Genomic DNA, 19738 nt, shown 5'->3' with positions numbered 1-19738 from the left:
TTAAATATACTTAGATTTTTTAATACCTATTGTATATCGTTTGGTAATCAATTTTTACTACAATGTATACCTAAATACACTTATACACTTAGAAATTGTTAACAACTGTATTTTAGAATTAAATTATGTTGATGGTGAATTGGTGAATGCCAAACTTCCAAGAGTCATTTTAATACTGTACGTAACTTGGACTAAATTTGAATAACTCTTTATTAAAGGATACTTTGGAGATGAGAATACTTTGAGAATCTACCTGTATCTTAATGAGTTTGCTATTGCCACGTTATAATATATACCTTATAGTTTATACCGCTATATCAAAAAATTGTACGATATTGCACGAAATACAATGTGTTTGATATTTTCGCAATCATCAAAACTTCTCGAGCACAAGTTATTATTATTGTTCGGTGTATCGATGAGATGCATTATTGCACGTACCTATATCTGCAGCTATAGGTACATATCGGATTCATGTATATTGTTATTATTACTTTTTTTTTTTTATTCCTTTCTCGAATAATATATTATAAAAAATATATACATATATTTATATTTATAGACTCCGCTAGAATATAATAATGTTATAGGTATAATATACGCGCATATACATACCTCTAAATGTGTGCGTGCTGTGGGTGGTGCTGCACAAAGTCCCCTCGGTCACGATCTTACAGTAAATATTAACCGAGGGAATATATACCTCTAATTATAACCTTTAGCCTATTAATTATTCTTACTTTTAATCGTAACACCCAGCTTTATCGAAATCGATTAATAACCCATACGCATGTATAGTTGTTTTTGCCCTCCTCCTGCACTGCAGCTCGTCCTCGTCGTCGTCGTCTTCGTCGTCCTACTCCTCCGCCTCGGCCGAATCTCTGACTACACTGCACGGACGATAATAATATAATATTTCCCCATATATAATATTATTATTACAATGTGTATACGCGCTAGCATATATTAATTACATCACGTTAACACCCCGTGAATATATATATATATATATAAATATTATGTATGGATACGAATTTTACGGTTCACACGAAAACTAGTTCCGTACGTTTCGATCATAATATTATATATATAAGTGCACCAAACGGCGCCGCCGCCGGTGTGTTTTCACACAGTATATTATATCGTTGACCTTGGCGATAACATAATATAGTATTGACTTATTGTTGTGTAGTAATATTAAATATACGCGTGCTGCAGAGAAACGATATCGAGAGTCTCGAGGGCTAAATAGTGTGTGTTTACCGTGCATATCAGTTATACTATATCGAAAAAGGTGGGTTATTAATAAGGTTTTTTTGGTCTACGGATGGACTGCGGCCGAGATGAACGAGCTATAGAATAATAAAAACTGACAGGGGTGGGTGGACATATTACGCGTGTCTTACGTATATACATTATACACACATAGGTACCCCGCAATTATTACACAATATGTAAGATTTTTTTTTCACCCGTATAGACTTACGAACGGATTATCCGTCGTCGTCGTCGTAGTCGTCATCTTAGTTTATCATGCACCTATACAATAGTAATAATATTCCGTCTCGCGAGTCGCGACGTATTATTATATATTATATATTGTAGTCGGGCGTGCGGCTGCGGCTGTGGCGACGGTGCGGTCGGAGTTTTGAAAATTTTCCCTAATGAATTGTTTGATGTGTGTTTGCACCCCCCGTCACGATCGTCTAATAGCGTAATTGATTGTGCATGACGAAGCGATCTAGGCCGTTTTTCTTACATTACGTGGTTATTATTATTATCGTTGCGCTGTTGTTGTTATAATATTATTATTATCGTCATCATTATTCGATTTAGCCGTCGCGCGCACGACCGCGAGCACATATTATAAGTAATACGAGTTTATATATATGTACCTATAGCAGACTGGAGAGAAGAGACCTGCCCATTAAGTTTTTTGTACTTAATTTTTTTTCCACCAATTATACATTGTTATCGGTCCCGATATCTCGCGACGTAGCTGGTATACCTCTGTATATACTCTCGCACGACCGTTTAGCGCATATTATAATGTATTTAATACGCGTATAATGTATTTTAATATTATATTTATGCGTACCGTACAACTCTCATATACCGCGGTATTATGTACCTGTATATAAGTCCGCTACAATACGCTACAATATGCGCTTTTATAGAATAATATTAAAAATAATAATATAATATAGTTTATGCGTATAAACGCGAGTAGGTTACACGTGCAGTGAGTGTGTGCAACGATTACAATGTCGTTATAGATCGCCCTCGGTTACCGCGGTAACACGGGTATCGGTTTATTCGGTCGTCACGTGGTCGCCGCCTCCTCCTCACCGGCGATTTGATATATTATTATGCGTGGCGCGCGTTGTTATATATTACATAATAGGGTAGATCAGAGTTCATTTTTATGCCGTCGAGAGGGTGCCGAATCGGCTGGATAAGAGTTATTAGCAATTTCTCACGCTCAATCGGGTCCTCGGGGTCCGTCAGGGCGATCATAACTCGTGCGGATATTTATCTATATAATATGCGTATACATGTACGTCATATTATACACTTGGACTGCAAATTCAACAGAATTTTTAAATTCTTCCGCGATGTTCTGATAATATTTTAAATTTAATGATATAATACCTATATATAGATGTAGAAATTGTCGCGCTTTTCGATCCCGCTGTGATATACTATAATATTATATAGTACTGTGTGTATATTATGTACCTTTTACCGTTGACTCGACGTCATTGACGATTAACCAGATGCATAAAAAACAATAACCCCACAGTTGCGATTAACGACAAAATCTCACGGTAATTAGTGCAGCGCGCGCGACTCGAGTAATTACATCATATATCATAATATTATATAGTCGACGTCGAGAGACGTAATGATTTCCGAAGAATATTCCGTTATCCGGTACACGAGATACTCGAGTCCGTTTATATATAATAATTAATATTAATCTATATATCATCATTTTGAGTCACACGATGCAGAAGTCTGATCATAATAATATAATATAATGTACTTGTAACAATGTAAGTCGTAAAACGACCTAGTTATAATATTGTACACGCGTATAACATAGTAAATATACCGGTATTGTACCGCTGTTACCGGTGGAGGTATATATATGTAATACATTATATTATTATGATATTATATGTCTCCTACAATTGTGTGCACGTATCGAATCCCGAAAATTGAATATCACCTTTTGTTATTACCTATATACCTATTATTATTATTATTAATATTAACATTATTCTACTGCCGCCACTGCGTCTCTGCAACCACGCACGCACGCTCGTGTGTCCATTTATCAAAATACCAGCACACTTATCAAATGATTGGATCGGCGAACACAATATTATTATCGTGTCGGATTATACACGCGCGCCGAGAACCTTATATGATATTATGATATTGACGTGCCGTTTACGGATATCTTGCGCGCGTGGTACATAATAGGAAAGGAGGGAAAATAAAAGAAAACGAAAAAAAAAATAAATATAAAAATGACGAGTCACAAATTGGATGGTACAAACGCGACGTGTAATATTATTATTTTTCTCGGTGCGGCGGGGTTGTGTTGTATATAGATATTAAATAATATATAAGTATGATGCGTATATAGCGGGCACACGCCTACGTCTCTCAGGAGCCTCTAATGGACTCGTTGGACCAAGTCTCGTACCCGAAGATAGACAATTTATATATATTTATAGTCACTGCCTAAACATATATATATAAATATAGATATAATAATACATACTTTTGGACGACTGTTTTCGGTGCACACCGTTCAAGACCAATCCGATTATTGGTTCGCGCTTGCTTGACGTCCGGTTCACGTACATATATTATTATTATTATAATATTATTGACAATCGGACAAGTCGTTTCGGGCGCGCGATCGGTTATGCATGCCTACGTACCAACGCTGTTCGTGTACAGTATACTCGAACCTTGGTATAAGTAGCTGCCGTCGCATTAGACGTGGGTATATGATATGCGCCGTTGAGTATTATGTATACGAAGGTGGAGGTATCTTTGGAATATTATTGTGTTGTCGAGCGTGCGGCGGCGCCTGTGGAATTCCTACACCGGAGAAATCAATCTCGCGACAGCAGAATCGGACCCGAAAACGGATCATAAAATCGTTACACAACACTATACGACAGAGACCGTTTGATTATTTGAAATACCCATAGCTGGTATCATTATTATTATCATTATCATTATGCGCCCGTTCACCTCGTGGAAATATGCGCGCGCCTAATCCATAAATGTGTTGTATAATAGTATTATTATTATAAGAACGATTTTCGTCAAACAATAGGCTTGTTTAGAATTTTTTTTCTGCGCGTTCCAAACGACTAATGTCTCGTAATAATATCTGTATATGTATATACCTATCGTACGCTGGCAGAGAGACCTACTGCAGTTTAGAACAATGGACAAACTTTTATTATATTATTTTGAAGGAAAAAAAAACTACGTCACTATACCACGGTATATTACATATTAAAATGTATATTTTTATATTTTTTACTAATATATTTTGATACTTTGTTTGTCGGCAATAAAAATAGTTTGTAAACTGAACTGTACAATATACAGAGTGATCTAAACATTCGAATGAAAATGGCAACTATATGCCATATGGTATCCCAAACTCCGAAGGGTACCTATTTAGAAATGGAGACGGTTATCGAGAATACGTGCTATAACTGTAGGACAAAAATAAGTCCTGTTCGAGTTCTTCCAAAAAGAATTACAAATCATCCATATTCTATTGATTGTAAGCCGTAAATGTTGTCATAGATTCACGATTCGTGCGCGTTACAATAGAATCATTCTGTGTGTGTCCATTATATGTATTTTTACATTATACATAGGTACTATTATATTATATCCACCTACCTGATCGTGGTCGTATTGCCTCCGTTTGCCAATATTCTGCACAGAATTTATTATGTTTTCTATTAACAACGCTATTGTACAGTTTAAATCTGAAAACACGCTATTCAATCCTTCCGACATTTTCCGACGTTCATTCGAAATAAGGTTGTTGAGGGTTGAAAAATAAAACTCTATATCTTATAAAACGTATCTATATGTAGGTAATATAAAAGGTGGCGTCGTTTCGTGATGCGTGCACGCCAAATCGACGCATTTAATGGACGCTTTTATAATATATATAGGTACCTACCTATTATAATACTCTAATATGTCTCCACTATAAAAATATTTCAATAGCTTAAAACCTTTTAGGGTCAACGAGAAATATTATATATATAATGTATGTATAAACTGTGTAGTCGAGTGCGTATATTATATAAACGAATTTATTTTTGAATGACATTTGTTGTGAAATTTGACACCTATCGGGTATTTAACGTGATTTTTTTCTCATACCACTTAGCGATTTCACGTTTTAACCGTATGCATATATATATATACGTCGAATATATTATACAGGTATAGTGGTATCGATTTACCATATACATGCAAGTACCTATTTAGAGGCACTAGTATTTTTAATACTTTAATCGTTTTACCTTTTAGATGACGGAATTAAATATTTGAATTTTTCATATCGTCATAATAATATATTATAGGTATATTAAATTATTATATACTTATATATATTACTTGTCATTCTTTTTTTCTGTCAGACAATCGTTACGCGCGTAGTGAGGTCAAAACACCTGGAAACACATAATATAACGACTAATTAAATAAAACGGTAATTACAGGAAAAGGGCGGGGATTATTGTTCCCGTTTGTCTCGGAAAAACGGGTCTAAATGTTATCACCACGCACGAATTCGTTGTACAACACATTTTTTTTTCGGCTGCAGACGTTAAAATATATCCGGCTATGGCGGCAATGTCGTAATATATAATATTAAAAAAAAATGGAAATTATTAAACATTCAATTGTTTTTTTTTGTTTACAAAAATATTTGAAGATGTTCGTACTAAATTAACTAGCCATGCCTCTATGTATAATAATATTATGTAGGTGCCTACTGCACGCCGCACAGCAGTATAATATGTACCCTCAGACCTCTGCCGCAGTAGCCGTTATACATTTTGAACGGACGACAGCTTACAACGCGTACAGAATTTTATTATGCTAATGCGATGGAATGTTTTTAATTCGAATACCTACAAACATACCGCGCAAGGCCTAATTGATACAATAGTTCGGACTAGAAGAAATCTTTCGACTTACAACCTTTGTTAATTATCATAACTACCAGGCGGCGCGTGTATTATAATATATTATATATATGTATATGAGTATACGAGTATACGACAATATGTACACGTTAACTAACTGCTGCAAGTACCTGTGTATATAGGTACTATTGTGCACGTGAAGTATTTATGAAGGGCACGCGTATTACGCGCGCCATAACGTGTATATGTACGAACACGACAAACAATAATATAATATTACTATGCCATTATTTTGTGTTGTGTACAACACACGTTTCTGAGTCGCTCGGATCGTACACTCGTTTAATAATGTACAGGTATTCAAAACGTTTTTGACGAGGCGAAATTGTCGTCGATAATCGACATTACAAAATTGTTAATCTCACGAGACGATATTATAGGTAGTATTCAATAATATTTTTGGTACACAATTTTACCTAATCTCGTAGCGTATAATTATTTATTTTTTCTCGATCCGACGTTCGTTATCACATTTATAATATATTATAGTACTTTATTAAATTATATGTAAAAGATAACTAATCCGATTTTTTTGTTTTGGTTTACAGTCCTTGCAGTCGGCTGCCCGTAGAGCCGGAACGAGCTGTGCGAATTGCAAAACGTCCACCACGACGCTGTGGAGAAGAAATCAAAACGGCGAACCCGTTTGCAACGCTTGCGGTCTCTACTACAAACTACACAACGTAAGTACAGAAAACGTATTTTATTTTCCTGCACCTCGGCACATACAATGCGCACTCGACGTGCCGTGTTCGTGTACGTATATAAAGTATATAACAAACTGCGTCGCACATTATATATTATTATTACATGACCTGCAGCTGCAGAGCCGGCGGATCGCAGCTTTCTCGAGAAACGAATGTATAGACATTTACCATTATATAGGTATTTAACGATAGCCTAGCGCACTCGTATTATTATATTTTTATGTTTCATTGTGTTTTTGGACTTTAATAGATTTTTTTTATACCAATCAAAATGTTGACAATTAACTTTTAGGTTAAGTAAACATAACTGCTGCAGGCTGTATTCAAAAATCAAAGATATTCAACACTTAATTTAATATACTTATATACTCGAAAGTATATTATTTTATTTCATATTTTCTTCACGCTGCGTCGCTCTATATATACGTGACATTGGTATTGTATTCTCGCGAGTTTTCTGCGTCCTTTATTTGCGTTTCACAAAACCTACCCTTTCTGGTGCGTATTATATAGGTATACCTAAATATAAACCGTCGTTATTGTCGTTGTTGTCGTCGCGTCCGTTCGTCCGGCGCCAACCCCGTCGTTTGTAAGCGCACATTATGATGATGATGATGATAATAATAATAATAATATCATGCAGCAAACCACGCCGAGAGGGTTTTTGGCGCTATACACCGACGACTTCCGAAACGCATTTAGGTGCGTATAATATGTATATACACACCCCCGGGGCCGGTCTCGCTCCCTTTTACTTCTTTGCCAACCGACTATATTGCAGGCGGCAGTGTGCCACCCGTTTCGGCGTACAGCGTACACGCATAATGCGATCTCGTACTTCGTAAGAGGTATAAATATAACTACGAGTGTACTGCCGACTTATAAACTAAACCGTTTAATGACCCATTCGGTTTTGCGTTTTTTTTCACCCTTTACATATATACTGGTCTTAAATCGACCGCGTGTGCATTTAAGACTACGCACATGCGCACGTGTTTCATCATCGCTCGGTGTAAAAATATATACCGCGAGTCGACTCGACGATTGTAATCAAACGATGATGAAGAAGCTATGATGGTGATAGTAATAGTAATAATAATATAACGTTTAATGCGCGGGTGTGGGGGAGAGCTATTATATTTATACATGCACAATTAGTAGACACGACGCGGTGCATTAAACGCGCGGGGATGCTGCGACCCTCCCGCCGCCAAGCTCGAGGATCGCGGCGACGGACTAATTGGAGAAAATATTCACAAAAGTCTCGCACCGCGACTGAAATCATCGTTTATTATTATAATGCATTTTTTTCGAACTCGCCGCACTACCTATCTATCTATTTTTCTCCGCGTCGATCGCTATCGCCAGTCAAGCCGCGTAACAAACAGTGTAGTTCATTCAACATTATAATAATCTATAAAGTTTTTAAACAGCTCGCCGTGTGGTCCCGTTTACACGGCCGCATACACACAGTATAATAATAATAATTGCCTGTATCGCGAACTCGAGCGCGCACTTGTGCGTGTGTATAATAGACGCCATCGCGCGGTGCAAAGACAATGACGGATCGGATGAGAGACATTGAAAAAAATAAAAACTACGAGGGGAAGAGTACGCTACAAAATAAAAAGAAAAATATTTACAAACACCGCCGTCGTTTTCTTTGTCGTCACGAGTGCGTGCGAATATATCTTGACATCCTCCGACCCGCAGCCATCACGTACACCTTGTATTATATTTTAATATTATACTAACTGCGGCAGTGTTTCCTGCCAAAATCTGCAGAGTATATTATATACTCACTCGGTATATTAATACTATTATTATTGTCTTCCGCGTGTACGATGACGATATCCCACGGCGACGATACCGTCATAAATGTATATGTAGCTATATAGAATTTCGAATCGGACGTCCGCTGTCACCGTAGAGAGAAAGACGTTTGATGAAAAAAAATACTCGCGATATACATGTTAGGTATAGTATGCTACCCACAGATGACAGCGGTATAAACGGCACGCATTCGGAAAACGAACGAATCGGAAATATAATAAACGATGCAGGCTCGTTGCACAATATTATATTGAAACGGTGACCGATTATATTATTATTATATTATATGAATATAAATACTAAATAGCGTTTGATAGAGTGTGTGTGTAAGTGAGTGCGCGCCCTGATGCGGTTTTGACGTGGTTCCTATATATACACTGCACCGGGACCGCCCGTCGACATGTTTTTATTATATTATATTATACAACACGATGCTCGATTATCTTGTTACGACGGCCGAAACGCCGTTGTTTGTCATCGTCCGATAAAATGTCGTCCCTCGACGACGACGACGACGACGACGTTGATTATTAAATTATTATTCCGATAAAACATTATTCACGGTCAGTTAGTGATTTTTTTCGTTTTTGTATGCACGTATGTAACACGTTGTGCGAGGGGTGGTCTCGAATATATTAATTTAATATCGTCGTCTACAGGCGTTTTAATGTTAAAACAATGTTAAATAAACCGTCTCGTCGTCACGGGTCACCGCAGCTACGATATTCGGAGTCGAATTCCTCAGATTTATATATTATATAATATTACACACGGCCAGTACTGTGCAGCCTACCTATGTGTATAATATAATATACGATATCATCGATACTCATTATTCCACGTCACGGCGCGTTGTTGTTTGTCATGGGTACGTTTTCTGTGGATGACTCGTCTACCCAGCTGCCAACGTCTTAGCGCCGCCGCGGACTTGTGTACGATATTCATAAAAAAAAAAAATACCCTAGGTACGCTGGTATCGCGTTATGTAAATATATACGCTATATAGATCGACAATAATTATCAAAAGATCAATTATCGCGCATAGTATTTGTTAAGAAAAACACCGACGATTGTACATTCGAATGTAGTAAAATATCGCGAATGACCTACACCTGCACAAAATACGTCGGTTGGCATCTAACTTGTGCCAAAAACTTTGGAAAGGACACACCATGACCCCCTTGTTCCGATTCGATTTCGTTTCATTCGGCAGATCGTCGTGTACTTACGTCATTTTTGTTGTATCGCATTTTATATAATGTCCTCGAATATTATTATATAAGATAATATTATATTATGTTACCTATATATTATCTACTAGTGTCGTAGCGCAAGCAAGCCTAAGCGAGAAAATCAATTCCGTCAATCGACGACGGCCAGCGAGAGATCGTTGTAATAATATAATATAATATCCAGCTATACATTATAACAATAACGAACGATACCGCCGTCGTAGAGGAGAGGCGCGCACAACAATAATATTATATACAAACCGCACCCGAGACAATGGGTCGCGATGGCGCTCCGCGGGTGCCCCTACGTCGGTCGTCGGTGCGCAAACCGCTAATGACTAATTATTATACAACGTAAACGAAAAGTCAAATTATGTAGTGCACCCAAAACCCCTACCGTGGGTCAACACCTTGTGCGCGTCGGCCGGGTCGCGTATATAGTTATTTTTCTCTCCTCTCGCGCGCGCGGTCCACAATATCGTACCTCGTCGAAAATAATAATATAATAATGATGATAATAATATCATATTATTATTATCGTTATCCGCTCTTCGTGTACGCGGCGAAGACAAGAGGTGTATGACCGCCGTTTTCGTCGACCCCGACAGCTTTCCATTGTGCCCGGCGGGCCGCGGGAGAAAGAAAAGAGAAACATATTATTATATAGAACCGTTTCCATCGACGACAATCGTTTACGCAATCGCGTATCGTCATCGTCACCGTCGCGCCCATACATAATACGATAGTGCGCCGAAAGGTAAAGCCACGGGGGTATAAATCTATTCGTAGCGGTGCGTTTATTTTGCCGATTTTCGCGGGGGCGTGTAGATCGTTTTTAGAGACGGTTTTCCGCAAACCATGTCTCGGCGCCGATGCTGCGGTGTATAATATAGCTAGGATTTCGCGGTCTACGTGAGAGACAACCCCTAACCTCAACCCCAACCCCATCCCTCTTATCGAAATCCGTGTCGTGTGTACGCACACATTGCCGTGATGTTTTACAAACACTTATTCGGTATATACGTATAGTAGGTATAATGCACATATAAATATGTATATATATATATACGTGTTCATGTATGTCGCCAAATTGCTAACGGAAGTCCCTCTCTACACACACGCGTATACGTACATCGTGTGTCGAGGGTCGTTTTCCGAGAGGGTGCCTCCGAGAAAATATTATATACATTTAAACATTACACTCGCGATCTCAGCGGATTATATGGTACAACGTTTTTAAGTGCGTATCAATGGGAATGGGCGTATACCGGCTAGGCAGGCGGCAGCTGATCCAACGACGATGTGCATTGCTGCCGCAACAATAAAAAACCTATTATCGGCGGCTACGAAACAGTATACGCGTGCACAAAAGACCGATATAATATGTGTATACACCACCGGGGCTCAAGCAGCAACAATAATAATAATAATAATAATATATTATATAAATAATAATAATATGAAGATTGATACTTTATATGCTTACACATATTATAGGCCGTACTGTTTCTTTTTTTTATACACATAAACGCAGGTATTGTGTCGTCGACGGTATTTCGTTTGACACGATAATGCGACCGTCCTGCTCTTTATTCCGGCGTTTCTTCCGCAAATCGATTACTATTGTGCAGGGGCCGCGCAAAGCGTTCGGCGGCGCGTACCGAATCCGTTATTATATTGGATTTGGCGAATTAGCCGCACTCACAGGGACTCGGCAGATATCATATGTATGACGCGCGACGTTGTATATAATAATCATATTATTGTATTACAATAACCTTCACGTTCTGGTGCGTATATTATAGGCCGGCGACGACCGGATTTAAGCGCACTGTTGTGGGACCGATGATGAAAGACAGCGTCGAGTACAGTTCGCCCGAAAGCACTGCAGCACATTAAATCGCTTCCTAAAATTGAAAATTTATAATACGCGTTCGGTGTAGGGGATTTAAATGTATCATCCGTTGGATGTGTGTATACATTATTCGGTGTATACATTCGGACCGTTGAGAACGTATTGTCTGTTAGAAATATAATTTTAAAATGTTCACATTCAAATCCAAATTTATTTTCAAAAATAAAATGCTCATAATGTATAAAGCAGTAGAATAATTCCTAGTTGGACGTATGGCATTTCCTAATTTGGACGTAAGCTTATCTGTCTGCAACATTTGTCTACTAGGAGCGTTTCAGTAGGTTAGTTATTACGACTAATTATACTAAATGTACCTACTACATATATCTCTAACCGTGCAAGTGTACATCTACATGAACATCACAGTAAACTCTCAAATCCTCTCATATTATTAATGTCCTTCGCCGACTATTCCAGGAAATCTCATCAAATTAACGTTAAAAAGAAATCGTTGAGAAAAGAGACTCGTTGAACACCAATATTGTTAAACTTATTTAACATATGTTATAATTACTTATTTTCGGAGGAACAGCTTTCTCCCTACCCGTAAACAACATATGTTATTGTGTAAATAGATTAAGATTTTTATCGTTCATCGATAATCAACGATCGTAATTTTTCTGTTACAGGTTAACCGGCCGTTGACGATGAAAAAGGAAGGCATACAGACACGGAACCGGAAACTGTCGTCCAAGTCAAAGAAGAAGAAGGGTTCGATAGTCGGTGGCTTGGGTGGAGGCATTGGTGGTGGCATCGGCAGTGGCGGTGGTGGAGGTGGCGGCGCTTGCCTGTCGCTATCAGGAATGATGCGCGGCGATGGCACCGGCGCCGGTTACCATCATCCGGCGTCCGCAGCCCTGCACCCGCACCCCGCTGCAATGAGCCATTACCATCACCATGCGGCCGCTGCGGCCGCGGCCATGTACCACCATCACCATCACCAGGCTACGCAGCCGGCTGCACCCACCGCACCCATTCATCCACACCATCACCACATGGCGTCGCTCACCGGACTTGGGTTGCCCACGACGTCAAACGCAATGGTAAGCACGTCGCGGTACAATTATTATAATTATTAAACTATTTACTATGGAAACTATTCGAATTACCGGTAAATGTTGGATGTGTTCATTTGAAAGTCGCGTCGCAGTCGAGCGATGGCAGGTTGAAATAACGACACTCTAAAAATATAATATTTAAAAAAATTAAATCATCATAATAATTTAGCGATAAACTATTAAACTTTGATCAATTCTGGTTTTTTATTTGTTTAGGTATTATAACAGTTACATTACAAACTTATTAACAGTACCCACAGTATAGTTAAGATAGGTCTCGAACACGGTTAAAAATGTACTGATGACTATCAATTTTAAAATGTGAATCATTAGACTGCTTTATTTCTTATACTTCATCGGTAACTATACAAAGTAATTATCCGTTCGCCTTTTATAGCTCTCGTTTTTTCTTTATAGAAATGCATTAAATGTTGTTAAAATTCTTGTTTTTTTAAATAAACCGATTAAGAACCTATTTCAAAGTGTATACTTAAAAATTTTAAATTTTGAATTCTATTAAATGCATTTGGATGAGCATACTGTGATTCATTGACATTTAAAATATAGTTTCTATACATTATAGGATCTAGTTAATAAAAAATATATACAATATATAATATATCGTATTATTTATATGCACGTTTATATTATATTTTTTATATTCTATTATATTACAATAATAATGAAGAAGATAAAATAGTGTTGCATATTAATTTACTTTCATCTCGTTCAATACCTGTGACTTTTGTTGACGTTTTTTTTTCTATTTGTTTATCTAGGCTAGTTGGAGATCCGAGTACGCGTGATTATTGGATTTGCCGTTCCCCGGGCATTCTAACCACAGCAGGGTCGGCGAATGACAAACATTAGTACTACATATTATTATTATTATTATTATTATTATTATAATACTACTATCAATATTATTATCAACATATAATATACATATTATTACATAATATACATATATACTCATAGTTCCTATTAATATTCCCGTTAAAAGAGAAGCTGAAAAAATACGAACACTCTCTCACACACACACATGTGTGCGCAATCTCGCGTTCACAGATGGCCAGTATACATATTATAATGTATGTATGTATGTATGTATGTATGTAAGTATAAGTATATATTATTATATAGTCTTATACGTCTTCAAACGTTATTAAATTAATTATAATTATATGCATTACCTATATTATATTGTTTTGTTGTTTCGCATATCGATAATATAACGACCGTCGCGGATTTTTGTACAAGAATATAATATTATTATGTATTGTTTCTTAATTTTTTTTTTCTTCTAATTTTAAAACTTGAAAAAACCACAAAAAAATTTATAATATATACAAAGGTGAAATATAAACGTTCATTTCTCTTTTCGCCTATAATGCCCATTTATACGTATTATACGACGGCGATGTAGTGTTTACTCGAAACAACCAGTTTTTATTTTTTTGAAACGTGCGTACAACGTCTACATCAATGTAAAACGCATATTTTATACGAAAAAAAAAATAAAAAATAATAATAATAAAAAACAAAAATATATATACATATAATATATATATATAATACAAATAGATGAATATTATTTATGAGCTAGTCGAAAACGTGAACTTGTACAGAAAACGATGTTTAGAACTCAGATTTGTATATAGTATATATAATATATATTACGAGATAATTTATTATAGTTTGTAAAATTTATTAAATTATAATTTACAGAATATATATCATATATTAAACGATTATTACGATGTAAATAAATTTATACATGTATATAAATATAAATGTGTGTATACCGTTTGATGTAAACCGAGAAAAGCTTTGTATATACGATATTTATAGTTAGATTATTATTATTATTATCATTATTATTATTATTATTATTATTATTATTTTAGAAACATTAAACGATTTAGACAAACGAGTGGTGTCATATTTTATATCTTAATACTGCACCTATATACCTTATTCGCTCTAGTACCTACGTTTGAATACATATAACAATATTTTGCAGATTTGAGTCCAGACGACAAAACCAAAACCTAATGTAAACTGTTGTCGTGAACTTGCTGACCATCTGGTGTTTTATTATTACGGGTATTATTTTCAACACTATTATTTGTATACATTTTGAGTTTAAAAGCTTTGGAAAGTGGTAAAATACTGACGTATTTTACAAAATACTATAGTACCTACTTAAAAACGATTTACACTAACTGTAGCACAACATATATTTATCAAAATCAGTGGCGTAATTTGGTCATATTTGTAGGGGAGGGGGTGATTAAATGTTTTTACATTTACCTATAACCCCCCCCCCCCAAAAAAAAATTATATTTATTATAGGCATATTTTTTCAATGCAATAAATGTATGTAGGCATGCAACAGAAACAAATAATTACAAAATATTCTATAATAGGTATACAATAATATTAATAAATAAATGTAGTTAACCAGTCTTTTTTAAAAAGAAATATCAAAGGGAAAATGCGACACTCAAATCCACACCACCATAATAAATCCACTGATCAGACCGTCTAAGTCCTAAAACATTGAAGTTTGGCTGGTCGAGTTGTATACTTGTATAAAAGTTAAACGGTAAACTTAATATGGTAAGTATTCGAAAACCTTCATATAATTTTAAGTTCATGATCTTAACCCACACCATTATCTCCATGGTTTGGACTTATAGCATTTACATACCAATCATATTATTAATGCCAAATGCGCATTTCAACATATTATACTCTGCTATGTTTTGTTATAATAGTATAAACATTTGAAGTATGAAATTTTATTTTTAAAATTGTTTGATAATCATTGGTCAATAATTTGGTTTAAAATAAATGTTATATTAATAGAAATAATTCAACGTCACGATGTATAGTGTAGTTACCTACTCATATAAGACACAATGACAGGTAACTATATAGATTTATGAAAATACATGAAAGTCGATAAATATATTATTACAGAATAATCGTTTGCATCGATTTATTTTAGTATAAAAAAATAAAACGTTTTAAAAGTAAAAATTATTTTCTAACTTTAAATTAATTTATGCATACACTATACATCTATTGCAGAGATGGTGGATCTGTGAAATGGAGTGACCCGTGCTACCATCCAAATTAAAGGTCATCTGTAGGAAATATTTTACATTTGACAAGAAAAATGTTATCAAGTTAGTTGACACGTAGGGAAAATAAAAACCAACCAACAACTTTTATTTGACACAAGGATACAAAAAGGTGCACCATCTCTAATTTAAAAAATAAATAAATAAAATGTAATACTAATAATATAATATTTAAATTATTTTAAAAGCATATATAACTTATACTGCATTTTGTTGCATTTCTTAGCGCATATTTCTAATATTTCTAAATCGTGTTTCTAAAAGCACGTATAGAAAATAGTATATTTTAAGGTTTCGAATCCTGGATATACGTAATATGACGTACTACCGGAATAAATCGCTCGCCGTCAAACAACTACAGTACTTGCGTATTGTGTCAAATAGATACTTGGTGGAAAAAAGCGTGTTTCGCAAATGACGAAAAAAAAAAGGTCCTAAAAATAAATGTATATCGCGTCTTTCGGCCCGCGATAACCAGATACAACGCTGCAGTACTCGGCTCCTCGACGCCGCTTATACTATAGGGTTTTTGGCGGTAAGTAAAAAAATAATAAGAAAAAACAATAAGCGCGTAACTCGTAGGTTATGTCTACACATATACGTACCGTATATAAACGCTGAAGTCGCATTGACACAGTGCCAAAATAAAGCTATATACCTATATATACGTTTATTATCGGGCCGGTCGATCTGCAGACGGGCGGCGGCGCAGACCTCCAAAGATGAAGACGAAGCGCGCGAGATCCGCCCGATAAGTGTACGAAGTATATTACCTATAATATATATAAGTATATATGTGCTTTAGACGGACCTGAACGGATTTTACAAGTGTGCGTGCGTGTGAAGTGCCGCGTAAACGTGCTGCGAAACATATGTGTGCACGCCTTTGTGGCTGACTGTGACGTACATATAATATATATATATATCCGTATGCATAGGTATACTGCTTAAAATCCATTGACAATATTAATATTATTATTGTTTTTTTTTTCGAAATCGAATTCTCGTGGCGTCTACCTATATTATATTAATTAATTAACAGTCGTCTTTCGCCACTCCGTCGGAATTTTCATCGTCCGAAACGCATTCCTCTCACATAATATAACATTATATATGTTCGTTTTGCCGCACGCACAAACGACAGTAAAACAATATACCCAGCATTATAATATTATCGTTATTACTGTATCATAATAAAATAATGTATATTGTTATTATTGGTACCTATTGTATGTTGCTGCACTTTGTGACGCAACCGTGTCATGACACATGGACTAAAAATTATTATTTATAATAATCGCCAAAGCCGAAGATACCACTGTGTTCTACATAAACGGTATCGTATTTATTCGAGTTCAGGTAGTAACGAGTTAAAAAGTTAGTAACTTTTGCTTAATTTTAATTTAACTTATTTATTTTGTTTAGTTGATTCAATACAATGATTTACACATTTAATAAATTATTTATTAAACAACTACCATACTATCATTGCCTTGAAAAATCGTTTCTAAAATACATTACCACAGACCACAGTTCCGTCAAGTAGAGCATTTAACACGTAAACTGTGCTGGAGATCAGCTACTAAACGAGAGAATTAAAGACTACAACTTTGAAAAACAAAAAGACTGATGTTCTCATGCAAACGTGAGTACATCAAAACTGTTTTATAGTTAATACAATATAATGAGGATACCTAAGTGTAGTTTAAAAATAGTAACTTCAAATGTTTAATTAAACTTTCTATTTTTCTATAAATCTGTTACTCAAATTCATTTATATTTTGAAATAACTTTATATTTAAGTATTTAACTTATTATATAGTCAACTTTTTTAAGAATGACTTTATACTTCTTTACGTATGCCCGTGTTGCAGTACTACACTGGTACTACAGCTCAGGCGTGTGTGTACGCAAACGTGTGCGACGACGACCATAATGCAATAATATTAGTCATACCCAACCCGTAAATCATTATATCACACACACACACTCACACATACAAGCACGTAATATTATATTTATTTACGATAATATATTGTAATAGCTATAATCGTATATACGTCGATTAACGGCGTACTGGCCGCGATTGGCATGCGCTCAAGTACGCTAAGTATACACAGATATGAGGGCGCGTATATATATTATGCATCTAATATGATATATGCGTTGTAGTGTCGTATGACGCGCGCACTGCTCTTGGATTTTTATGGAAACGCTTGTGCACTGTTTGAATGCTAATAATATTATTTTATGCATACATGAACGTGCACGTCCAATACACTCGAATATTAATCTATTTGTGTGTGTGTGTGTGTGTCCGCGAACAACAACAATTTTCTAATAAAAATTCTATGTATATTTTATTGTGTATACCTAAATGCGAGCTACATAGTATAATAATATGATTCTAGCTATACGTGGTGATTTTTAAAAAATATTTTTTTTGCATAATTGTAAGTAATAAAAAACAATAATGTCCTAAAAATAATGTTTTTACTATTTTTTATACAACACATTTTAAATTTTATATTCTGAAGTAGAAAATTATTCTAAGCGTTTCAATATGTATAAATACAATTTCGAAATAGTAGTTTATGTGCTATAGGTGTTTAAAGCTAAGATGACTAGAATCTAGATGAGCCAACAGTTTGTGGGATACCTCTGTGCATCATAATTTTAAAAACTACACTTAAGGAGGAAATCCTCAGCTATATATTTCGGAATTTTAAACTACATTTTAGTTGATAGTACAATACAATCAATCATAACAAATAATTATATCCCTACAGGATGAGGATAATTCACCAAAAATTATGTCTATTACCTTTTTCAACCTTAAATACTTGTATATTTATTTAATTTTTCGTTAAATCAGGAATAGGACGTTTTGGCGCGAGGTTCTTTGAGCGTGGAATTTTGTGGAATTTTTTAGTTTTTAATACAAACTACGGATCTGAAAAGATTTATATATTATAAATAAATAATAATAATAAACAATAGTACATTTTAATATAATTTATTAGTATTGTCTTATAATATAATTATTGTTTGATTGTTAAATGATTTTGAAATAGTTATATTATGGCATGACAATTATGCTATAAAAAAAATATTTAACTATAATATTATATTCGTATAAAACAAAAAAAAATTAATTAAAAATACAATAAATTATTGTAATTTTATTTTAATGAAATAATATGTATGATCTCCTTTAAACAATCATTTAATTTATGTTTATTATATGCACTCAAAATTGTATGCAATCGATGATTAAGTTCTGTGTAATTACAACGAAATAACAACTTGTGGTCTAGTGACAATTTGTCTGATTATACATCGACCAGCTGTTTTATCTCTTATTAATTTATCTTCATTGCTTAGTATAAAATATTTGATATTTCGTTGATAATGGTTATGGTTAAGAAAATATAATATACGATTATTAAATAATAAGCCGTGCCAACATAACTCGCGACGAAACGACGGCGCCAAATTGGCTGCGTCGAAGAAATTAAAATTATTTAAAAGAAACTATTCAAAAAATTTAAAATGTTTTTTTTGACTTTGCATAT

General features: G+C 35.1%; 1 protein-coding gene across 2 annotated transcripts in view; it reads left to right on the top strand.

Annotated features, from left to right (window-relative positions):
• LOC114129066 (GATA-binding factor C) overlaps nt 1–14947 on the top strand; it is a 55398-nt gene extending 40451 nt beyond the window's left edge. For both annotated transcript variants that reach the window (XM_050201958.1, XM_050201954.1), the window contains exons 5-7: nt 6818–6952; nt 12586–12999; nt 13794–14947. In XM_050201958.1, the coding sequence (XP_050057915.1) occupies nt 6818–6952; nt 12586–12999; nt 13794–13820 (576 nt within the window). In that variant the 3' untranslated portion in view covers nt 13821–14947. The remainder of the gene's footprint in view (nt 1–6817; nt 6953–12585; nt 13000–13793) is intronic.
• The last annotated feature ends 4791 nt before the right edge of the window (nt 14948–19738 follow it).

This window comes from Aphis gossypii, chromosome 1 (assembly GCF_020184175.1).
Source record: "Aphis gossypii isolate Hap1 chromosome 1, ASM2018417v2, whole genome shotgun sequence".
Classification (NCBI taxonomy): domain Eukaryota; kingdom Metazoa; phylum Arthropoda; class Insecta; order Hemiptera; family Aphididae; genus Aphis; species Aphis gossypii.
The sequence above is the reverse complement of the archived record's forward strand: the minus strand, read 5'-3'. Positions and strand labels throughout refer to the sequence as shown.